Source organism: Portunus trituberculatus, chromosome 46 (assembly GCF_017591435.1).
Source record: "Portunus trituberculatus isolate SZX2019 chromosome 46, ASM1759143v1, whole genome shotgun sequence".
Taxonomy (NCBI): domain Eukaryota; kingdom Metazoa; phylum Arthropoda; class Malacostraca; order Decapoda; family Portunidae; genus Portunus; species Portunus trituberculatus.
This window is the reverse complement of record NC_059300.1, coordinates 11,394,715-11,419,292: the sequence shown is the minus strand read 5'-3', so window position 1 is coordinate 11,419,292 and position 24,578 is coordinate 11,394,715. Positions and strand designations below refer to the sequence as shown.

At 39.8% G+C, this 24,578-nt stretch overlaps 2 protein-coding genes across 4 annotated transcripts in view; one reads left to right on the top strand and one right to left on the bottom strand.

Annotated features, from left to right (window-relative positions):
• Window positions 1-1,324: 1,324 nt before the first annotated feature.
• Window positions 1,325-24,578, bottom strand: part of LOC123520297 (serine/threonine-protein kinase Pink1, mitochondrial-like) — a 28,197-nt gene continuing 4,943 nt past the window's right edge. The window contains exons 2-12 of one of the 2 annotated variants that reach the window (XM_045282474.1): window positions 17,753-18,171; window positions 15,958-16,242; window positions 9,734-9,953; window positions 9,157-9,267; window positions 8,037-8,211; window positions 7,496-7,675; window positions 7,154-7,276; window positions 6,571-6,745; window positions 6,162-6,413; window positions 4,791-4,892; window positions 1,325-4,224 (exon numbers count right to left, since the gene is read on the bottom strand). In XM_045282474.1, coding sequence (XP_045138409.1) covers window positions 4,003-4,224; window positions 4,791-4,892; window positions 6,162-6,413; window positions 6,571-6,745; window positions 7,154-7,276; window positions 7,496-7,675; window positions 8,037-8,211; window positions 9,157-9,267; window positions 9,734-9,953; window positions 15,958-16,242; window positions 17,753-17,887 — 1,980 coding nt within the window. In that variant the 5' untranslated portion in view covers window positions 17,888-18,171 and the 3' untranslated portion in view covers window positions 1,325-4,002. Of the gene's footprint in view, window positions 4,225-4,790; window positions 4,893-6,161; window positions 6,414-6,570; window positions 6,746-7,153; window positions 7,277-7,495; window positions 7,676-8,036; window positions 8,212-9,156; window positions 9,466-9,733; window positions 9,954-15,957; window positions 16,243-17,752; window positions 18,172-24,578 lie in introns of both variants that reach the window. The other variant, XM_045282473.1, reaches the window with a different exon arrangement.
• LOC123520298 (OTU domain-containing protein 3-like) lies at window positions 19,165-23,427 on the top strand. Of its 2 annotated transcripts, none has more exons than XM_045282475.1 (7): window positions 19,165-19,462; window positions 20,624-20,789; window positions 20,914-21,062; window positions 21,354-21,466; window positions 21,709-22,150; window positions 22,283-22,449; window positions 22,611-23,427. In XM_045282475.1, the coding sequence occupies exons 2-7, from the start codon at window positions 20,638-20,640 to the stop codon at window positions 22,770-22,772; spliced, it is 1,185 nt and encodes a 394-aa protein (XP_045138410.1). In that variant the 5' UTR covers window positions 19,165-19,462; window positions 20,624-20,637; the 3' UTR covers window positions 22,773-23,427. The 2 variants fall into 2 exon arrangements, with proteins under 2 accessions (XP_045138410.1, XP_045138411.1); XM_045282476.1 differs by lacking the exon at window positions 19,165-19,462 and adding an exon at window positions 19,609-19,631.

The following is a 24,578-nucleotide window of genomic DNA, read 5'->3' as shown; positions in this document are numbered from 1 at the left end:
GAAGAGGTGACTGTAGAATCCCTCTGTTGCAGGGATTCTTTCCATTGTGCCTTTGTCCAGCACTGATACCTCCAAGTCCAAAATGTCTTGTCTTTCTGGGAACTCAGTGAGTAGGAGCCAAAGTCCAAAGGTAACATTGCCAGACGGGATGAGAGTGGAGAGAATCTGTACTCATGACAGATGACAGACAGGACCCATTCCTCAGAACCAATTGATTCCCATGTTTCTTGGTGTAGAGAGAGACAGCCTCCAATGATTCTCCCTGAGGAAGAAGGAACTACTTGCAAAAATTTTTTTTCTCATTCCCAGCTGGAAAAAGAGGAGGAAGCATCTGGAATTCCAACATATTGACTTGGGGTGCTTTCACACCCAACTTGGCATTGAGGAAAGGAGGAGGGCTAGCAATAGCCTCAGCCATCCCTTTAACCAAGGATAAGTAATGATCAGGAAGAGAAGGCACATTAAAACCTATCTATCTCTGTACCTGCTTAGACACCAACTGCAACACCATGTCCTTAAAGGAAGATTGAGGTGGGCCACTGTCAAACCCAAAGAGAGTGAAAAAATGGTGCAAAAACAAGGAAAAAGCCAGGAAGTGACTGGTCAGACTCTGGGGCCTGAGAAGCAGTCCTGTGGAGCAAGGGAGTCGCTTAGGGACCCTGCCTCCTCATCGAAACACACCATCAGTACTGGGGAGGCCTCCCAGGTTAGGATGGAGTTTCATGCCCCCTGTGACTAGAACAATATTCGCATTTCTTCTGAAGGAGTTGGTGTTTGGCAGTCCTCTCCACCAGGCCAGGAAGCCATACTCGTCACAGCAGTTGTCCACAGAATAAATACCATGACAGCAACAATATATACAGAATAAGAGTCAGGGACAGAGTAAGACCTAATTGGAGCCTCCACAGGTGGTAGGTGATCTGAAGAGGAGGTGAGTGAAGATGGTGGGTGAGAACCTAAATTGCATTGGAAACCACCAGATAAACATGATTCCTGGTCCTGATTCCCCAGCCTCTCCTGGAGGAGCATCTCCATGCTACTCGTCAACAACCAGTGGAGAAGAAATAGCATGGAAAAGTAATCAAGGTTGGAAACACAAACATCAAAGAGAGCGATGAGTCCAGGGAACAAAATGGGAATGGAGGTGATGTGGTGTCACAATGTCATCTAGTGGGAGGTGATTGCAATTGCTTAATTTACTCCATGCTGGGTCAATTTCTAGAGCTGGAATGCCTAATTAGAAGCAGCAGGTTTTGTGTGAAACAATGTCATGCTCTTATAGCATGATCAAGCTACAAATTTTATTTATTTATAAAACACTCAATTATTATTTATATTCTTTATTTTCCATATCTAAATATATATAGAGATATACTGTACAATTCATCACAGTCTCCTGCTTCAGGCACTTTAAAAAATTTAATGTCAGACTTTATGCAATTGTCTGCAATTAGTGAAACACAGCCACCCCTACCTGTTGGTCACAATACGTTACTATAGTACAAGAAAACACTACATTCGAGTAGTAGTAGTAACCAACCCATTTGATAATAACCATGGTAACTAGTAGAATCCCATATTAGTGAAACCCAAACAACCATATTTTTGTTGTAAAGTATTATTCCCAAATCTCAATATAGGCAAAAATCAGAACTATTAAGTCATGTCCACATTGCTAAGCAGTTGCTTTGTCCTCTTTCTTTAGCAGCACTGCAGGGAGAAGACTGTACAATTGCATGGTCTGCATACAGTTTTGTCAAGCACTCCCTGACCATACCCATGTTTACTAGCTAACTTTTAATCACATGAAAACATATCTAACATCCTCCTCTATTTGTGATAGTTAATGTTAACTATCAAATTATATTTCCAGAAATATTTTTCCTGTAGATGAATGATTGTAATGACTGATTTGACAACACTAGTTTTCAACATCTCAAGCTGAATATTTTAGCCAAGATATGTCGCAGCCAACATTTGTCAACATCAGTTCATTACATTATTGTAGGCATTCTTGCATTGTGGATAGTTTTATAATCCATGGCATCTGGGTAACACAGAATTCTACCTTAATGGATACTCTTTTTGATAGAAGATAATGGGGACAATATAAAAAACTATGGAGTATCTGGGCCAATCACGAATGACTAAGCCAATATATAGTTAATTTTACCAAACAATTAATTATACCTGGAGGATGGCATTACATTACTAATAATAGTTAGGAACTAGTTTTATTATACAATTAACTAAACCACTTTTTAAGTAAAGTGAAGAAATTATAGGCAATCCAAAGATGTAAAGCTAATTTCCGGGTAGTAATTGATTTTAGAAATTGCCTTCTTTTTTGCATTTTGTCATGCTACAATTGTGTTTGCCATTAATCTCCAATGGCAAGGCTCTTGTGATGCAACTTTCCACATCACTATACAATGTGATCTGGATGAAAGAGTACACAATTATACTATGTATACAGCTCATTAAGAAGCATTAGTGAACAGCTACTTACTACTTACTTATGAATATTGGACCCCTGGCTAGGGGTGGTCTGATACTTCCAGCAAAATAAAGCATAGTCCTCTCTTGAGGATGAACCATTTTAGCTAAAAGCGGCATTCATTACATCCGTCTGCTTTGCACTGCTACACATGGCCTGCCTTCAGCTTGCCTTAGGACATATTGGAATGCAGTAACCATAAGTATTTGGTGGCCTTGACAACAAACTTGGCCCTCTTATTTTTTTAACATGTGCCATGTCACAATTCCCTTACTCAATGAACCATCACTTGACTTGCCCTAGATAGTGCCAACTGTTCCATGATTTCCCTAATTTACCTGCTTTCTTGAGACTTGACTATATGTCTCAGATGAAAACCCTCTCATTTTACCTATATTTGCAAGCAGAATTATTATATATCATACATTAAGCCAGGATGTAGAAACGTTGTAACAACATGCCTCAAAGGATGCTGAAGGGAGGCTATGAATCAGTGGTGTGAAGCTCCTGGATGCAGTTGTCTTGACATAGGCTGATGCTTTTGGCTAAATGGTTCACTCTCAAGAGGACCAAGCATGTTTTGCTACAGCTATCTGACCCACCAATACTTATGAATGAGTGTAGTCTAATTTATTATCAATCTTCAGTGAAAAGGTGGGAGCAGATATCTCAATCTCTCCTGGATGGATTGTATCACCTTGCCAAATGGTTAACTGACACAGCACTGTTCAAAAGCTAAGCTTCAATAATTGTTTCCTTTAAAAATCAATGTCAATATTATCAATGAATCCAGTATCATATTACTTCAAGTAGGGTTTGATATTAATCTCCATGAAGTACAAGACTACTGAAATTTGTTTGTAATGACTCATCCACACCAGGAATATTCTTTTTTTTCACAAACAATTTTCTAGTAGTTTTCAACCTTTGGAAGAAAACCATGCCTCTATCTAAACCTCAATTAATCTTATGATGTCAATAAATGAGATTACTGCAGTAACCTATGCATTACTGCTATTTGATATTGCATTCACTACAGTGACAATCACCCTCAGAGAAAAAAAAATATGCAAGTTCCTAAAAAATAAAACACTTCATGGTGACAATGTTCATAAATGAATATTCAAATATACACACATGGATGCACTCAAAAGTATTTTCTATTTTGAACAAGAAACATTCTGGAAATTTTGTTCCTAATTTTATAAAGTTTGGAAAATGTTTGCAAAGAGCCTGTTTACAAAAATTACTAGTATGATTGGACTCCAAAATTTCTTGAACCTGGATGGATAAGTGAGCTAAGACATCCATATAAAGAAAATATCAGATGAGTACATGTCATGTGGATCAAGAAATGGCTACATGGCTTTCAGAAAAGTTTCTCTTTAACTTTTTGTGCTTAACTACAACTGCTAAGAATCCTATGGATAAGCCTTGACAAACTCAGCAATGATAACTGGACAACATGTGGACAAAGTTATCTACTTCTAAGGTACTGCATATCCTCAGAAAGCTCTGTTCCACTTGATGGCCTGTATTATGTCCACATAATGAACTCTCCCCAAGAAAGTGGATACCAGCTGGTATTCCAGTTGGCTCCCTTGATGGTCTGCATTTCCTTCAAGTCCTGCATTTCTCTTCCTCTCTCGTTGTGTGGATGCATGGACATGAGGAAGCCTGGCCTCACACAGGACTTTGGTTGCCAGGCACAACAGCCACTGGGTGACCTGAAATGGAAGAGATGTAGTAAAGTCACAAGAAAAATTCAGGTAAACAGACCAAAATTAATCTACAATTTATTTGTTTTGTTTTCCAATACACAGTTGGAACGTGTCTGCTGACCTCTTCCATAAAACAAGCCCTTATTGGTTATGACCTTGACTTGCTATCCTCCTGGGCCAGTAATCTTACCCAAAAGAGACTGGTGAGGAAGGAGGCAAAGAAGCATGTAGTAAGGATTAGCACATCTATCCCCCCCTCTCATTCTCTAAAGAGACTGGTGAGGAAGGAGGCGAAGAAGCATATAGTAAGGATTAGCACATCTATACCCCCCCCCCCTCTATCTCTCTCTCTCTCTCTTGGTTGTAATCTCTCCTTACTTCCCTTCATGGTGGGAGTTAACAGCTGCTACAAAACCACAGGCTACCTTTCAAATCCAGCTGCAGAACTGACTGATGGATACGTACTTCATCCTTTTAAAGAGAAATGATTATTGTAAACTTATTGCAGTGATGGAACCTGCAACTTGGGAGATTTAGAAAAACCCTACCGTGTCAATGTCACACTGACTCACCTCAGTATGAGTAGGAAGAGAAAGGGAATGCCGATTGAGCCATTTGCTGGGAGCCCACAGCATCAGCTGGCATAATGTTGCTGCAACATTAACAGTTGGCCGCTGAGGGTGGAAAATGTACAATCATGAATTTGATCCATATATGAGGCAGACATTTCTTGAAGATAACTGATACAGTGCCCACACAGAATTCCCATGTATCACTTCCTCTTGGGCTAAGAATATTAATCCTCACAAAGTACAAGAGGTCAGTTTGGCAGTATACTGCCTCTATACCAATAACCATTGATAGAATGGTTTAACTATAAAGGTTCACCTTGAAAAATAATGCTCCTAAATATGAACAGTTCATAGCCCTAAAGGAAATTTCACCAATATCTTTTAGTCCAGGTCTTTATAATTACATATGTACTCATATTTTAAATAAATTATAGCACTATATGGAGCTACAACACCTGGTAACAGCAGGGGTGAATTGCCTCGTGAATCTGGATGGGATGACTGGCTGGTGGCTGCTATGTCCCTGCACTCTAGAGGAGGCCATAAGTGTGCTGGAGGGCATGGGGTTCCTCATCAACAATGGAATTCTTGCTCTGCCATAATGTACATCACAATGGAAAAGGCACTTCAAGACCTAGAGTCATTATCTTCTGGGCTTTGATCTGCATGATGAAGAGACATCGGCAGTCCTTGCTGGCATCATTAAACTTTGTGGTGGAAGTTAACTCCCCTCAACAGGGTCAGGCTGTTTCTGGATGATGAACACTGCTGTCTGGGCAGAATCCTGTGCTGTTCTCGTACCAATTCCTTCTTGGTCATTTCCACTCCTAAGGCTGTGGGTGAAGGATGATGCCATCCTGTGGTCTCAGTGGTTGCCTCTATCCACTTTTCTTTGTGTGGCATCAGGTGCCTAAGACATCAGATAGGGATACCGTGCAACAGATGGTGAGTCAGAAAGACTTCAGCGGCTGGTCAAAGGGAGAGAGGGGTCTACATATCAATGTAAAGCTGATGGTCGTCCTCCTCTTCCTCAAGTTGAACTCAATCCCAAAGAGATTGCTATCTACTTCAAGATAGACAATGCAGTAGTGGTTCACTGCATTGCTTGCCAAGGAACCTCCAAGTCTAAACAGTCATTGTTCCTGTTGGGAGAGATCTTTTATCTTGCTACACCTACATCTGTGCCACGTACCTCTCAGGGGCAGACTACTTGTGGGTCAATGCCCTGTCCTGTTACAGGGTAATGGCAGTTTCATCCAAAGTGCTTTGTGGCTCTCTGGCAATAGTGTGAGATTATAACTATATATATATATATATATATATATATATATATATATATATATATATATATATATATATATATATACTTACTGTACGAGGGTTACGGCGCAGGATGTCAGCAGTGAGATGCCGTATCCAAGGTGGGGCAGTACGTGGTAGACGGGGCAGGTGGGACTCTTTGTAGGTAGCTGAATCAAGCTGCTTTGATCTTCTATGCAATGCAGCAGCAGGAGAGAAAGGGTTGTCTAAGCCATAAATCTCATAAATGAGTGTGCCAGCTGCCCACAAATCACTCTGGCCAAAGAAGACTGAAGAAAGCAGCCCTGGCATGGCTGTTTTTACCTGCAAGAAGAGATATCTTGTGAGTTTTAAGTCTTGCTACACTATCCATCATCATCTGCCAAGCACTCCATGAAAACAGTCCACAGGTAAGAGTCAACAGCAGTAAGGCCCTGACAGCCAGATTTCCCACACACCATACCAAATGTTGAGTCTGTACCTCAGGTGCCATGAGTGCTGCATTACCCTGGCGAGGATCAGCCTCTCTGCTGGGGAAGGGCACAGAGAGGTTTGAGTTGTCACCAACAAGGCTGCAACCAAAATCAGATACAACCAGAAGAGGGTACTGCCATCCCTCTGCTAGGGACAGCAGGATGTTGTCTGACTTCAGGTCTCTGGTAAAAATAAGGAAAGTTCAAGTAGTAAAATATAATCTGAGTATGGGGAAAATTAAACAGCAATAAGTTAAGAATTAAGCTAAACGCACTGCTGAGATCCCGAGAGATGAGTATTAATGCATTCACAACTGCTCTCCTATTGATCTCTTACATTAAACTGCTCTTCTTAATCTTACAGACATACTGGTTCTATGAGTAACATCTTTTTCACAATGACCATCCATCCCATTTGTGTTTTCTCTAAAAAATTATATTTTAATTTGGTGAAATGTGTTCCTTACGGTGAAGAGCTCAATCTAAAAATTAAATCATTCTTAGAATAACTATGATCATCTTGCATAACTAGTTCCCTTTTGCACCATCACTACAGTTTGACTTCTGCTACAAATAAATTAGATAAGTCACCTATGTACTATGTTGTTGGTGTGAAGATGGAGTAGCCCCTCCAGGAGCTGGGTGAGCAGCAACAGACAAGTGTGCTGGGAGGGATGGTACTTTTGTAGGTACTCTCTCAAACTGATGTCATACCTGTGGGAACAAAATACAACACTCAAGTGAGGCTTCGAGGAGGCAGCTAATATAGCAATACTGGGCCATCAGTAATCATGTCTCGCAACAGAAGCGACATTTACGAACATTGGCATGAGTTGACCACCTCTCATATTTACTAGTTAATTACCAATTACACCACAACACTGCCCATAACTCCAAGCATTACCCATTTCCTACATTTCATTATTCACTCACCGTTTCATGACACAGAAGAGACTCATGTTGCGTCCATATCCCTGAGGGTTCAGTCGAGCTGGTAGAGCGTGTGGGTAAAGGTCAAGACAACCTTCCAGCAATGGCACTCGATCCACAAACACACATGGCATGTCCACTATGTTGGGATGAGGTGGCAGGCATACCCGTGGTCCACACAGTCTAGGAAAGGAAGTGTCATGTTGAAGAACATGATGTGAACAAAGACTAGAGGGTGAGGTTGACTATAAAGCCAAGGGAAATTCATAGGCAGCAGTTGCAGGGAGGATGCATAATCTGAAGTGTATAAACATGAGGTAAGGAAAAAATATTACCAAAAGTAACTTGAAAATCATTAGCACTACAAATTTAACAAAATACCATGCCTTAATTTTTCTCAAGTTTTCCTCCCCATCAAACCTCAAACTGTCTAATATTATATTAAAGGTTACTCAAGAGATTAAGAATCATTCTGCCCTCTTCCAGCATTCTTTCTCATTTAGTATTTTTTCTTCTCCATTTTCTAATTTCTCCCTAGACTCACCTCTCCTGCCACTCTTGCTGTGCTGGGTCGAGCTGCGCACACTGAGCTGGCAAGATCTCCTTGTACATAGCCTTTAGAATGGCAGGAGCATTGGACTCTGCTTCATAGTTGAACATCATCTTTATGGCAAGTGGAAATTCATTATGCCAAGTCTCTGCTGCTTCTATCTGTGTGTCTAGAATGCATATTATGATTAATCATTTATCCTTTTGTATGCCAGTACCACAAATATATGTTAGTGTGTATAATATGGAGCACCTGAATGAAAGACTGGTTGAGCGTGCAGAGTAGTGTTGGGAATCAGATAGAATTTGTGAGAGTTGGTAGACAAATGAGAGTATGTAAACGATGTTGGAAGGATGAAATCAGAGAGGCCAGGAAGGAGCAAAAAAAGAACAAGTAGATAGTATAGATGGCTGAAGAAAAAAGGAGGTACAGATGTGATGAGGTAGAGAATGATCAGCAATATATGGGCAGTATATGTGAAATAGCAGAAGCTGACAGACCAAAGAGAAGTGTGAAAGAAGTGTAATTGAATCTTTAATGGAGATAGGTATAGAAGGTGGCCATGACTGGTACAAGTTCAAGAGAGGTGAGAATATGTCAGGCAGTGTTGGTGTGGAGAGTTTGAAAGTGAATAGTGAAGTTATAACAAAGAAAGAAGGAATCAGAAAGGATGGTATAGGTGAGGTGTTTGATGTGACAGAAGGAAGTGTGATCCACCTATGTGTGAATGTGGCTATACAAAATACATTAACTTCACAAGAATGATCATAGTGAGAAAAAATATATAAGTTGTCTATAAAAAATTAATCATCTATAAAAAAATTAATCTCACAAACTATTTTATTGTTTCCACTGCAACATTTTGTTAAAATGGATTGTTTAATAATGTCAAATTCAATAAAGAAGATTGTGATTTTCAGAGATAACCCCATTTTTGCCATCTACATCATGTTTACTGAGATGCTCATACATACAAACTAAAATATTGTACTCCTATAAGGAATCATGGCATCTCATGACTGTCATCAGGATCCAGGTTTAACACTGGATGGATGGATGAAAAAAATAAAATAAATCCATTATTTACCTTTAAATAAATAAAGTCCTAACTAACCTTTCTCTTGCTGAACATCCTCACAAGGACCACAGGGAGTAGTAGGAGTCCTTGCAACAGCTCCCTGAGATTCACACTTCCCTGTAGATGTCTGTGCTTCCTCATGTTCGTCTGTAACAAGATCAGCTGTGATGGTCTCTATCTCATCTTGAGGATGCAGAAAGGCAGCTGCCTCATATCCATTCAAAGACCCCTGAGGGAGAGGAAGACCCTGCACCACCTCCCTGATGGCAGAACTGTAGGAGACTGGCTTATCATCCTCTTTTTTCTCTTCCTGGTGAATCTGGCTTTGAAGACTGGTGCTTTCATCTTGAAAGCAACAAAGCAAAAATTTACAAATCATCAATGAGAGAGAGAGAGAGAGAGAGAGAGAGAGAGAGAGAGAGAGAGAGAGAGAGAGAGAGAGAGAGAGAGAGAGAGAGAGAGAGACTTAAAACTGAACACACTTGTTTACATTAATACAGCTAACAAATAGAAAAGATGAAAAGCAAAAATTATGTACCAAAATGTATATATGGTAGAAAGACAACACATGCACAGAAAACAACAAAGAAATCTAATAGTGTATTAAACTCGCCTGTCTTCCATCTGGCAGCATACACTACAGCATTACAGCCTTTGTCAATGACTGGTCCCAAAGTAAAGTCTGCCAGAGAGAATGTAAGCTCCTCATCTCCATTCAGTTCCTGCTTCTCATATTTCTCTTGCTGTTGCTCTTTTACCTGTTGCTGTGAGGCCTCCTTATGCGACTTCCAGAACTCTGGATTGTGCAGCCAGCCAGCTCGAGTGATGGCCTCCTGCATTCAAACAATGATTCATATTTCCTTTAGACATCATAAGAAATTTACAGCAATAAGCAAATGTAGATAAGAATACTTAGTGATTAGAATGCTAGAAGGAAGCAGTTTAAAAGATCAAAAGTCACAATCCACAGCAATGCTCCAAATGTTATGTGAATCTTGAAGTTTTAGGAAGGAATATTCATACATTCATGAAATGTGTACAATTAAATTTGCAAGTGGCCTTATAAAGACTTAAACGGTGTGTAGCAACATCACAAAACTGTGGGGAATTTGACAGTGTACATCAAGGTCAAGACACAGGCAATGAGAGAAAGGTGAGAGGGTGAATTTGCAAGTGTGCAAGTGTGAATGCTTGTGTTCACCTAGCTGTATTTTTTGTTTTTCTAAGGGAAAATGGATCTCTCTCTTGGAAGGTTTCCACTCAGTGATCACAGATATCAATTATCATTGCCTTTTTAAAAAAGGCTTCACCATCACAAAAACAGCCTGCATTATTCAGAAAGGAAACTTGAGATAAAGTTGCAGAGAGAAGGATAGAAGCCGTAGGAGGGCAGTTTTGAAATCAAAGCTTTATGCCAGACTCTATTAAAAGCTTTTGATATGTCTAACGCAACAGCAAAAGTTTCACCGAAATCTCTAAAAGAGGATGACCAAGACTCAGTAAAGAAAGCCAGAAGATCACCAGTAGAGCGACCTTGACGGAAGCCATACTGGCGATCAGATAGAAGATTGTGAAGTGACAGATGTTTGAGAATCTTCCTATTCAGGATAGATTCAAAACTTTAGACAAGCAAGAGATTAAAGCTATAGGACGGTAGTTTGAGGGGTTAGAACGGTCACCCTTTTTAGGAACAGGCTGAATGTAGGCGAACTTCCAGCAGGAAGGAAAGGTAGAAGTCGATAGACAAAGTTGGAAGAGTTTGGCCAGGCAAGGTGCAAGCACAGAAGCACAGTTTTTGAGAACAATAGGAGGGACCCCATCAGGTCCATAAGCCTTCCGAGGGTTTAGGCCAGCAAGGGCATGGAAAACATCATTACGAAGAATTTTGATTGTAGACATGAAATAGTCAGAGGGAGGAGGAGAGGAGGACAAGCCCAGAATCGTCCAAGGTGGAGTTGTGAGCAAAGGTTTGAGAAAAGAGTTCAGCTTTAGAGACAGAAGAGATGGCAGTGGTGCCATCAGGATGAAATAAAGGAGGAAAGATGAAGAAGTGAAGTTATTTGAGATGTTTTTGGCTAGATGCCAGAAGTCACGAGGAGAGTTTGAGTTTGAAAGATTTTGACATTTCCTATTTATGAAAGAGTGTTTGGCAAGTTGAAGAACAGACTTGGCATGATTCCGGCAGAGATATAAAGTGCATGAGATTCAGGAGATGGAAGGCTCAAGTACCTTTTGTGGGCAACCTCTCTATCATGTATAGCACGAGAACAGGCTGAGTTAAACCAAGGTTTAGAAGGTTTAGGTTGAGAAAAGAATGAGGAATGTACGCCTCCATGCCAGATACTAACACCTCTGTTATGCGTTCAGCACAAAGAGATGGGTCTCTGACACGGAAGCAATAATCATTCCAGGAAAATCAGCATAATACCTCCTCAGGTCCCCCAACTGGCAGAGGCAAAACGCCAGAGGCACCTTCGCTTTGGGGATCCTGCGGAGGGATTGGAAAAATAGGACAAGATACAGAAATGAGATTGTGATCGGAGGAGCCCAACGGAGATGAAAGGGTGACAGCATAAGCAGAAGGGTTAGAGGTGAGGAAGAGATCAAGAATGTTGGGCGTGTCTCCAAGACGGTCAGGAATACGAGTAGGGTGTTGCACCAGTTGCTCTAGGTCATGGAGGATAGCAAAGTTGAAGGCTAGTTCACCAGGGTGGTCAGTGAAGGGAGAGGAAAGCCAAAGCTGGTGGTGAACATTGAAATCTCCAAGAATGGAAATCTCAGCGAAAGGGTAGAGGGACAGAATGTGCTCCACTTTAGAAGTTAAGTAGTCGAAGAAATTACTATAGTCAGAAGAGTTAGGGAGAGATAAACAGCACAGATGAATTTAGTTTGAGAGTGACTGTTAAGTCGTAGCCAGATGGTGGAAAATTCGGAAGACTCAAGAGCGTGGGCACGAGAGCAAGTTAAGTCGTTGCGTACATAGACGCAACATCCAGCTTTGGAATGAAAATGAGAATAGAGAAAGTAGGAGGGAACAGAGAAGGGGCTACTGTCAGTTGCCTCAGACAGCTGTGTTTCGGTGAGGAAAAGAAGATGAGGTTTAGTAGAGGAGAGGTGGTGTTCCACAGATTGAAAATTAGATCTAAGACTGCGAATGTTGCAGAAGTTAATGTAGAAAAAGTTGAGGGAGGTGTCAAGGTATTTGTGGTCTTCAACAGGAGAGGTGTCCGACCTGGGGACATTTTGGTCCCTCCCAGAGGGGACTCCGAGGCGTTGTTTATTTTGGGTCCCATTTTTCTTTTAAATTTTGATTTGGAGTGAAGGGTGTATGTTTGGTGAGTGCATGTAGTTTTGTGTGAAGGAGAGCTGTCTTTAGAGGGTAGGCTGTGACTACCCCCTTGAGTTGTGAGACACAAAGGGAAACATTCAACGAGATCACAACTAGCTTTAATGGAAGGTTCACAGCACCTCCTGAACTAGTGCTATTAGATCTCACTGGGAGTAAGTTATTGTTTTGGTGGGTGTTTACTACCTCCTCCTCCTATATATATATATATATATATATATATATATATATATATATATATATATATATATATATATATATATATATATATATATATATATATATATATATATATATATATATATATATATATATATATATATATATATATATATATATATATATATATATATATATATATATATATATATATATATATATATATATATATATATATATATATATATATATATATATATATATATATATATATATATATATATATATATATATATATATATATATATATATATAGAGATAGAGAGAGAGAGAGAGAGAGAGAGAGAGAGAGAGAGAGAGAGAGAGAGAGAGAGAGAGAGAGAGAGAATTAGAAAACATGGAGTCTCTCACACAGGCTGTGGGATAAATGTGACACAGAGGCAATGAGCACCATGTCCAAACTTGCACCCTGGCACATGAGCAGGTATGAGGTAGCTAATGGCAGTGATGGCTGTGAATACAAGATGACCCCACTGCCATTTGCTGAGAGTTTTACATATTCTAGGCTATCAACAAAAGCTCTAAATTGTATGTAGAGTAAAGGGAGTAAGAGCTACAGCCTGGTAACTGACACATGTGATGCTGATTATGGAAGGAAGTATATGAAATGTTTGAAGAAAAGCAGAGGAACACTGGGAGAATTGAGACCAGGAAAAGAAAGATGGCATAAAAAAAGAAATGAAGAAAAAAAAAAATGCAAGAGGAAAACAGCCAGGTATATCTAGAATAGTCCCTGTAACCTGTACTGATTAAGACAACCAACCTTTGCTATCTCACTAGTATGTCAAGGTAAATTCTGGTGAATGTGCTTTCTTTCACTCGTGCACACACAAAATAAATAAATGAATAAATACATAAATGGATAAATAAATAAATAAAATAAATATGTAAATAATAATAAAGAAATGAAAACACCAGTTATTCAATTTTTAACTAACACTTACACATTTAAAACACAGAGAGAGAGAGAGAGAGAGAGAGAGAGAGAGAGAGAGAGAGAGAGAGAGAGAGAGAGAGAGAGAGAGAGAGAGAGAGAGAGAGGGGTGGGGATCGGCAGGAAGTCTTACACATGATAAGATAAACCAAAAAAGAAGAAGTAGGAGTGTGAAGACCTGGTAACTTAACTTAAATATAAGCTTTTAGGTTGCTCAACTTGACTTTGTATAGAGAGAGAGAGAGAGAGAGAGAGAGAGAGAGAGAGAGAGAGAGAGAGAGAGAGAGAGAGAGAGAGAGAGAGAGAGAGAGAGAGAGAGAGAGAGAGAGAGAGAGAGAGAGAGAGAGAGAGAGAGAGAGAGAGTTGAGTACCTATTTTTGACAAATTACATCCCCTCAACAAGATAGATCTAGAATGACTGTGTGTGTGTGTGTGTGTGTGTGTGTGTGTGTGTGTGTGTGTGTGTGTGTGTGTGTGTGTGTGTGTGTGTGTGTGTGTGTGTGTGTGTGTGCCAGGATATTTTTGGCCCTTCCCACCACCAAGACTACTACCACTGTCTCTCAATCCACTCCTGTGTGTGTGTGTGTGTGTGTGTGTGTGTGTGTGTGTGTGTGTGTGTGTGTGTGTGTGTGTGTGTGTGTGTGAAGTTCTACAATCTGCTTCACCTTCGTACCCTCCACACTTATCTCTGTACTTCTCTGCCACATATAAATCATGACAAACACTAGAGGAATCAGAGGCCTGCCGGATGAAGCCTTCACCACCCTGCCCACTCCTTACCACTCGTACCTAATCAATGAGACTAATAACAAAATTATATAATCACTGAGAGAAAAAAAGTAAAAGAAAGTAATAGATATAAAAATTGGATGCAAAATAATATACAACTAAATAAATCTAATTATAAAAAAAGCTAATCTAATAATGCACCCAGAAAAGAGAAGTGAAACAAAATAAATAGTAAATAAAAAAAAAAAAATCAAATTGTTCCTTTATAAAATAACACTAAATAATACACCAATACAAAAAAAAATAGTGAAAACTAACAGAAGATCTACACATACATTAATACAAAACCAAAACAAATTCATGGAAAAAAAAAGGGGGGTGGGGGGGCAGTAACCAAGGCACTAATAAATAAATGGGTAGATAAATAAATATAGATAGAGAGACAGATAAATTAATAAATAAATGAAATAAATAAATAAATAAAAAAATATCACTAAGCCCAAAGACTTGTTCATCACCCATAACTTCAGCAGTGCAGTTTCATGAAGGCCCTGAGCATGAGGTGGAACGGCCTACATTGCTAGAAGGCTGATGTGTAGGGAAAGTTGGATTCCTGAGTATGAAGTGGAGGTGCCAAGTAATTTACAAAGATTCAGGAGGATATGCTTTGAGATATTTGAGGCCTTTGCTTTACAATGAACTACTGCCTGCTTTGCTATGCCTGGTGCCTATGTTCAGGTGGATGTAAAATGAAAAACGGCACATCACAATAATATGGTAAAGAAATAAAGAAAGGAAGGAAAGAAAAGGAATAAGAAATGGAAAACAAAAAGGAAGAAAAAGAATAGAAGAAAATAATAATAATGATGATGATGATGAATAGCAGATTAGATCATTGTTCTCCAGACATAGACAAGTGGAATGACAATGACAATGACAACAATGCTGGTAAGGATGACACTGGTAAACTTAATGAAAAATACATCCTAGACTACATGAAATTGGATTATAGCAGCACATGAACGGAAGAGAGTGCCAGCATTATCACTCACTGGTTGTCAACACTCAATCCCTGGGTTTCAATGAGGAGGCTGATTAGATGACTCAGACCAACCAACTGCACTATAAAATCAATGGTTTCAGTTTAAAGATATGCCATAGAATGTGATGTGAAGCTGCTACTATCTGAACAAGTAGTACAAAACACTCATGAATTCACACACACCTCAAGAAGACTGGTTCAAAAGAAGTGAAGATAAAAGTTTTTTTTTTCTTATAATAAAGACGTTCATTTCAGGAAGGAAGGGTAATCACTAAGCTACAGTGATGGAGGTGGCTAGTGTGCTATTAACTAAGCATGGCAGATGTGGTGTGTGCTAAGTTTAAAGAAGTGTGGTGTACTGAGGATAACAGGTGTGGTGTGTACTAAGGGTTGAGAAGTAGTATGTACTGAGGATAACAGATAAGATGTCCACTAAAATTATTGGTGTGGGCTACGTTTACAGTATTGGTTTATACGGCAGATGACAGGTGTGGTGTGTACCGAGGATGACAGGTGTGGTACATAAAGAATGCTACAGCTACAAAACAAGATAGACATGGCACTCACCCGCACAGTGCCACACAGAGCTTCTAGTTCATCATCACGGGTCACCAGGCCATGGGAGCCGCCAACCAAAGTCACTCCCACCAAAGCAAAATAAGGTGCGCTGGCTCCAAACACAAGGCGCTGGGTGGTGCGGCGTCGTGCTTCTGTCCAGAGAGGTGCCGGGACCCTCCGGAAGATGCTCTGGATGAGTTGGGTGGTGAAGGGGCGCAGGCGACTAGCTACTACTCCCGCCCGGCCAGCCACACACCCCACAGCCGCCGCCTCTCCTGCCCCCTCCCTCACACCCTGCACACATGATTGAAAACATTTATCATTACATATGTACAATTATTCAGTAACTAACTGTAACAAGATTCTATCAATTTACAGTCCCAGATTACTTAAAGAATTGATAATATGCATTCTTCACTGCCCTAGTAAAGATGCAATAATCTTCAAATCTTATGCAGAAATTTCTCTTCCAAAATAGAAATGAGCAAAACAATTAGCTTTAGAGTTGATGTGTGGTCCCTGGCTGGCTGGGCTACATCCACCAGTGTGAGTTGCCAGTTGTGTGAAATGCTGATGCTGTAGTATGAAGTGGATATGCTGGGGATCACTTACAACCATAGGCTAGCCTTCACGACACACATCAAGCAGCTGGTCAGGGAGGCTTCAGAGAAGCTGGCATCTCTTAAGAGGATCTCCTGACTACTTGATGTCAGGGAATTGAAGGTTTTCTATAAGGAACAGATTCACTCCACACTGAAGTATGCATGCCTTGCATGGGACAGTGCGGCTGCCTCTTACCCTTCACTTCTTGACAAGGTAGAAGCCTGGGTGATGAAGCTCATCAGGAATGGAGGAGCAAGGTGGAAGCCACACCTGCACATTCTTCAGCATCAGTGGGATGTGACAGGCACCACTGTCACATTTAAGGTGCACTAGGAGTGAGCGTGAGATCTACAGCCACCGAGGAGGGCCTAGGTCACAACCATGGTTGCTACACTGAGCCCTGAAAAGCTGATAATGGCCTGATGCCGAGTATCTCATCACCAGTGACAGTTCATAAACATCATTGGCTGGTGGAACACCTTTCTGGCTTTGCAGCTGAGCCCCAATAGGGCAAACATTGACGTCTACAAGTCGGCTGTTAACAGCTGGCTGCTGCTGTGTTGACTCAGCCATGTGGAGTGAGTTAATAATGTCTTCTTTACTTTTATTGTTATTAATGTAAAGCATAATTTATTAGGAAACATGTTCGGCAATGTCCTAAAATACATGTCCTGCCCGCACTCCTCGTTTCCCAGCTCCTCTAGCCAGCTGATTTGACGTCATATATATGAAGCCACACTATTGGTCAACATGGGAAGGAAAGCCAGGGACGTGTATATTAGGACAGAGTCACATGTTCTAATGTAATTAGTTAGTAAGACAAAAAAAAAAAAAAAAAAAGAGAAAAGATAAAGTATTCTTGACTGTGGAAACACTGCAAGAAGAAATACACAACTAGCAATTCGGACTGCCGAATGCAGCTCAGGTCGACATTAGTGCCAAACTATGTTATGTGTTAACTGATGATGTGGTAGTGATAATGTGGCAGCTTTGACAGCATGACACATGTTATTGAAGAAAGGCAAGGTATGAATGGATGACACCAAGAGTAGTGGTTATCACGTTCATGACAACCTCTTAACATTAGGGATGACAATCACTATTTAACGTAAAATCCCAACAATATTGCTGTCGTCATTTCCCTAAAGCTTTTGTTTTGCATTCCAGTCTATTCATGAAAGGAGACAAGTGTTATACTCACCCTGCTCAGCTTGTGCTGCAAATCCTGCTGCCGCTGGAATGGGTGGTGGCGGGGAGCCTGTCTGCGGCGCACCTGGTGGAGAGCCCGTTTGCCGTGCTCCACCACACTCTCCACCACAGCTCTCACACTCCACATATTCGCTCCACTCTCGGCCCGCCCTGCTACCGCCCACAGCAAGGCTTGGCCACCGAAAAGCCGCCCCAGTTCGGCTTACTAAACCCTCACTATAGCTAAAATAAAAGAATCATTGCACCGGGAACCACATCCACCTCCCGTTACGCAGTCAAGGCCGTGGTGTCTGTAGGGGTGTGACGCAGGCTATCTCGGGCTCTCGGCACTCACTGCTCGTCTCCTCTGCGCGACCCTGCTGCTGAAGTCTAGGGTCTCCTCGGCTAACTGTGGACTGTTGCCATGTGTGTCTGGGGGGAGAAATTACTAGATTTTTAGTGTTATCAGATTATATACACCATCTGTGCCAAGGAAGACTTTACACTAATATATATATATATATATATATATATATATATATATATATATATATATATATATATATATATATATATATATATGAGAGAGAGAGAGAGAGAGAGAGAATTACATGAACAAGCAAGTATGCCTTTCCATTGTATGCAGCGCCCCGAAGCTATATTCAACTACGTATTACAATGCCATCCTCAGCATCTACTAACAAAATGACAATAGCCATGTATAATACCGAATTAGACTATACACGGTATATAAATTGGATATAAACTTTTGCATGTATAAATTAAAAACGGTATTTTGAGCAAACGAGCATGTATTTGACTAATTAATTTGACTATCTCAAGTTCTCAACTTCTCTTGAGTGATTGTCTAAACGTCTACCTACACTCTAGGCTAGAACAAGGAGTTTATTAAAGAACCAGAGAGAGAGAGAGAGAGAGAGAGAGAGAGAGAGAGAGAGAGATTAGAAGACTAGAGGAAAAATACAGAGCAAGTATAATGGGGGACAGTTTGAATTGATATGCTTGAGTTTAGCAGAGTCTGTTTCTTCCACAAGGACATATGAAACATCGAAAACAAAGTATAAGTCAACATGGTGAACTAGCTTATTTTTATTCCTTCAATCCTTGCCTTCCTTGAAATGAATTAGAAGTTTGGAGAAGAATGAACTAATTTTGAGGAGAAGCAAAAGCAACATGGTTATAGATAATGAATAAAAATTGTTGCACAATCTTCAATAAATCTTTACAAATCAGAAACGTGGGCTTTATGGCTTCTTTTTCAAGAGAACGCCAGTAACAGCTTGTGACCATTGAGTTCCCTGACAGTACTGCTATCTCACGTCAGCAACACAGTGTCATTATGACCCTTCCTTCCTAATTTCCTTCGCACTACCTTCATCAAGTCTCCGTCCCACACACTCACTTTTCCGCCTAGAATTGCGTCATGGCTCGTGTTTATCCGCGTGACGTCATTTCCTGTCCATAATATGACATTTAAGGTACCCCCTCCACTTTATATTTTCAAATTGGACTCACAAATTGTCACTGTAATAAATGTAATAGCTAAAACAGTATGGTAGACCGTCGATAGCTATTTTCCGAAGGACGGGTAAACAGCCATCAGCTGGAGCCAGCCGAGGTCTCTGAGGCAGCTGCGGATCGCCGTATTTCAGAGCACAACATCACCCCACTGGGAAATACTGCTTCCCAAACACTGCCCCAGGTGAGATAGAATTTGTGCTTTGCGTTGGAGGAGAGAAATTGTATCTTTTATCGCTTCACCATACCAGACTCTCTCTCTCTCTCTCTCTCTCTGCAAATACACAATCCATCCCTACACTCATAACCACCAGTATGACTTTCACCCCCCCTTCCCCAGTTACAGCCTAGTGGTGAGTGATCTGTGGAGGCAGTGTAGGAACATACTGTGGTCCCTTTGGACATTGTTGGGAAGTATACAGTAAGCTTTTGCTATTTAACATATTGGCTATCATTAAATTCATTGAAGATTTTAGTATTTGGAATTAAGTCACAGCATTTTCATAGTTCAGCTTACCAGATGTTGCTACTTTTGGGGCATGTTATAGGACTCTCATCTGTCACTTAGGTGGTGTGTATTTTCCAATTTAAGGACAGTTAACCTTTTGTGTAATGGAAGATATAGCGTGGCAGTTGCATTCAAATGTCTTAACATCTGTCACAAGCAAAAAAAAAAAAAAATAAATAAATAAATAAATAAATAAATACACAAAAAAAAAAAATAATAAATAAATAAATAGAATGTGTGCACATTGTTGTACACCAACACATGAAACATAATGCTGTTTTGAATATTGCTAAAACTGCATGTCATCCTGAATTCTGTTTTAAAGTCTGTCATTTGTCCAGTTTGTAGAGGCATACAGGGTCCAGAAAGCATCCTATTTATCCAGCAATGGAAACCTGAGTATGAAATTTCTACAGGATTCATTGCATTGTCAGTGTACATCACAAACCATAGTAGTTATGCTATATTTTTATTTGGATTATCTACGTAATGTATCATATATCGCCAGGCATGGTTCAGTTTCAGTATTTCCACAAGCTTATTAATAATTAGATTTCTACCAATCCTATAAGCCAGAAAAATATTAAATTTGGTTTTGAAAATATAAGTTAAAGTGGTATAGACTACTTCAGTCATGGAGGTCATCATATTGAAAGTATTCACTCACACTGAAACCTTCTTATGGGCTCTTTTCCTGAGTCTCCTGAGTGTCCATTCTGATGCTGACTCCACTATTTCCAAATTAAACTTTCCATCCATATTCTTTTTGAGGATTGTATGTTTTAGTAATTTTGATTTTTGTGGTTTGTATTGATAAAATAATGTCACCACCCACAGGTCCAGAGTGAACAATGGCACGCAAGAGAGAGGAGCGTGCAGCTCACAGTAGCAAACGAGCAGCCAGGAGGGAGAGGCAGAGCAATGGCCAAGACCAAAATTTTGTGTCCTTGAAGCAGCAGCTAGTGGCCATGGGTCTAACTCTGAGAGAGATCCCTGGGGATGGGTAAGTTTGTATCATTTGACGTGATCTTTTTTTACTTAATGCTCGCATTTCATTACAGCTTTTTAAAGTTATATTATAATGAGGTGACCTATTATTCAATATGATTTTGGTTAATGCATTCTAGGAATTGCTTATTCCGGGCACTGGGAGACCAGCTGGATGGCACTACCACCAATCATCACAAGCACCGCCATCAAGTGGTTGATTACATGAGGCAGCACCGTGAGGACTTTGAGCCTTTTGTGGAGGATGATGTTCCTTTCGATAGGCACTGTGAGTATAATACAAGATGAACAAAATGTAAGAAACAGAATCTCTGAGTGACCTTGAAGTTAACATGTCAGTTCTGAGGATTATGAATGTCTGCCAGTATGTACAGAGTTGAGATTTACCTTGTGTGTATCCTTTATATATATATATATATATATATATATATATATATATATATATATATATATATATATTTTTTTTTTTTTTTTTTTACAGAAGATTCCTTACTCAACTTTGTTTGAAAACTAAATAAATGATGTGATACTTTTAACCTAATACTCTTGTTACTTTCAGGTAACAATTTAGCTCAGCTGGGTACCTATGCTGGCAATGACTGTATTGTAGCTTTTGCCCGACTAAATCAAGTATCTGTGGTCATCCACCAGCTCAACACACCTTGCTGGCAAGTAAGCTACATAACCTACCTTACTTTAAGCTGTCATTATTTTTTTACAAAAATCTTAAAATTTGTAAAGATTTACATCTTCTGAATTTTAAACAGTGATTGTGACTCTGGATATCATAAGATGGGAAAAGACAGAGACAGATCATCAGCTACAGCTCTTTCTATCTTCAAGTGGAATACTTCTTTCCCAAATCTATGTCTTACACATCTTCTTGTGACTGCAGCTCAGCACTTCTTTGCCAGATCAATGGCACCGAGTCCAAGAAGGGCGTGATGGAGCTACACATCTCGTACCACAATGGAGACCACTACAACAGTGTCCGCCGTCTTGGGGACTCCACTTCTGGTCCTGCCCGCATTAAGATGTCCACTACTACACTTTCCTCTGCTGCTACTGCTACTGCAGCTGCTGCTGTTCCCAAGGCCTCCATGAAGGGGTTCGAGGATGATGATTATGATGAAGATGAAGAGGAGGGTATAAGGGAAGACAGCTATGAATGTCATCTTCTCCATCTTCCGCATATGTCTAATGGTCATCATGGGATGAGCCGGATGGAGCAAGAGCTGATGGAGCAGACTGGCTGTGAGGACTTGGGGTTGGTACAAAAATACCTGTGCGCCCATGACTATCAAGTGCGTGAAGCAGCAGATGCTCTCATCAATTACATTGTTCACCAGCACAAAGGTAGGTCCTTTGTCCCCAGAATACTAATGGTTTTACTGGGTGATTAGTCTAAAAAAATGCATCAGTAATTAATTTGCACTGCATATTTGTGGAACAACCAGAATGTGTACCATTTATTGAATTTCTCTACAGGGGAGTATCCACAAACTTCACCAAGCTGTAGTCATGGTCAGCTGTGTAGCCCTGAAGGCATCACTTCTAGCCCTATGGTAGGAGGAATGGGAATGTCCAGGATGCCACCAACTTATCGCAAGATGACCCAACAGGAAAAGCTCCATCACCGTCTGCAGACTCAACAGGTAGTTGTCAACGGTACTTTGTTAGTGATATGAAAGTTATGAAAGTCTCCAAGAGATGGAGTAATGAGTGATGATTATTTAATGTCCATACCAGAAATAAAATATCACCCAATCAGATCAAATAAGCTGTCAATACCAAGTTTGTTTTTTCCTTTTTGCAGCACCTTTCTAACTCCAAACGGAAGGAATTGAAGAAGCAGCTGAGAAAACAAGAGGCCAATGAACGCAAGAGGCAACGACAGGCAGGGCAGGAGTTTGATGATTTTGGTGCAGATGAGTCTGAGGTGATCTTGGTGAAGGACATTGGGTGCCTCAGCATCTAGCCACTCACTCTTGGCTGCTCTTTCTCAGGTGGAAAAGTTTAACAATATACTTGTATTCAGCAGTGGTTTCAGTTATTCTTTACAGAATTTAACTAAATTGTTCCAAAATAAAGGCATTTAAATTTTTGAAATAAAACTGCATAGCTTTCTTGTGTGTGTGTGTGTGTGTGTGTGTGTGTGTGTGTGTGTGTGTGTGTGTGTGTGTGTGTGTGTGTGTGTGTGTGTTTAAATTAAAGGACATTGTTATCTTTATGTGTGTGTGTGTGTGTATGTGTGTATAACAGTTCTGTTTAAAACAAGAAAGGAGACCATCCTACACCAAACATCCAAATTGATGTCTGCTAATCTACAGATTGTGATTCAAAAGAAGAATGTTAAATATTTGTAAAATCAGCCAAGGTGACAGTTCAGCATGATGATGCACTCCACTGCAAGGTACAATAGGGCACAGGTCTGGGAAATAGTATTGCATCTTTGTGTAATTGTTCACTGTTACTTCTTCACTATTTCACATGGATGAGAGCTAAAGGAAGCACACTGAACAGGAGGTAATAGGCCACGAGCACTAAAGCCTCAACTGTCGAGTGATTTACCATGCTGAAGAGATCACTATTTTACTATTTCATGTATTAAGAAAATAAAGTTCATAAATTATTACTTACTTTTAGAAGTTTCAGTTTGATAATATCCTTCTTTGGGAACTGAAGACAGCCATGAGTGGTTGATGTGGACAACAACAAACTAAAGACACAGCCAATCCTTGATAACCTATCATAAATGGGAATTTGATTTAACTTAATGCAACTCTTGAATAATAAGCTATTTCAAACATCTATGGTGATGCATGAAACCTATTAAGCAGATATCTTATACACTTGTACTTAAGAGAAGCTCTCCAATTACAGAGCAGTATTTCATGTGAGGAGGAAATTGTGCTTAGGTGGTTCAAGTATGGTGTATGGCCACCAAAGTTGAAACTGATGAAACTAAGCATTTTGATTGGAATTATAAGAGGGATGGATACTAGAATTTAGGAATCATTATGGCACCACACAACCTCATATGCACCTTGACAGGATACTGAGGTTGAGAAATCACTATGCCATTACATTACATCATGTATGACAAAATAAATTCCTCAGATAGTTGTTTCATAGCCAGTATATTCTATCTCAAGTATATTAAACATTCTGAAATAATCCACTTGCCTTGGAATCAATGAAAGGTTTACCGTATTATGGAGTTCATCTCTCATCTTACTTTAAGTATCGTTACACCAATGCTTAATACTTTAGTAAAGTAACTACCATAATCATGAAGACTGCAAAAGACAAGATAAAAGAATATCAAACTATTGTTATTGTACATCCTGTAATTGAACTCAGAACTACAATATTTCAGATGCAATCAATCCCGATGCATCCACCTGAGAATAACAGCACTAACAGCTGGTCTGCAGGATTAACAGCATCTCTGATTGCAAACACTCTCTTGGAGTATTACTTATAAATGCCGAATGGAATAAAAGTATGTGAGTGAAGATAATAAGATAATACTGAATGCCAAAAGCAATATTATAAAAAAATTTCATAGTATTGTATCTTAGATTCAAATAAATAATTTGAGAAATAGTGTCACCTGTCTGACATTTCTTTTATCAGTATTTGTTTGCTGACGTTATAAAGACAGCTTCATCCTCACACTGCTCTCCTTATAATTATTTTCACAATATATTTTCTCCAATTCCTATATCCTGTATACTTTTGCACCATTTGATTTTCTTCTAATAGTTTCAATTTTCATAGC

Bases quoted from the DNA above. Each gene is read 5' to 3' on its own strand.
- LOC123520298 (XM_045282475.1), top strand. From the start codon at position 20,638: ATGGCACGCAAGAGAGAGGAGCGTGCAGCTCACAGTAGCAAACGAGCA. The intron at 21,063-21,353 runs GTGAGTATAATA...TGTTACTTTCAG, and splicing joins TGTTCCTTTCGATAGGCACT to GTAACAATTTAGCTCAGCTG. The intron at 22,450-22,610 runs GTAGTTGTCAAC...TCCTTTTTGCAG, and splicing joins ACCGTCTGCAGACTCAACAG to CACCTTTCTAACTCCAAACG.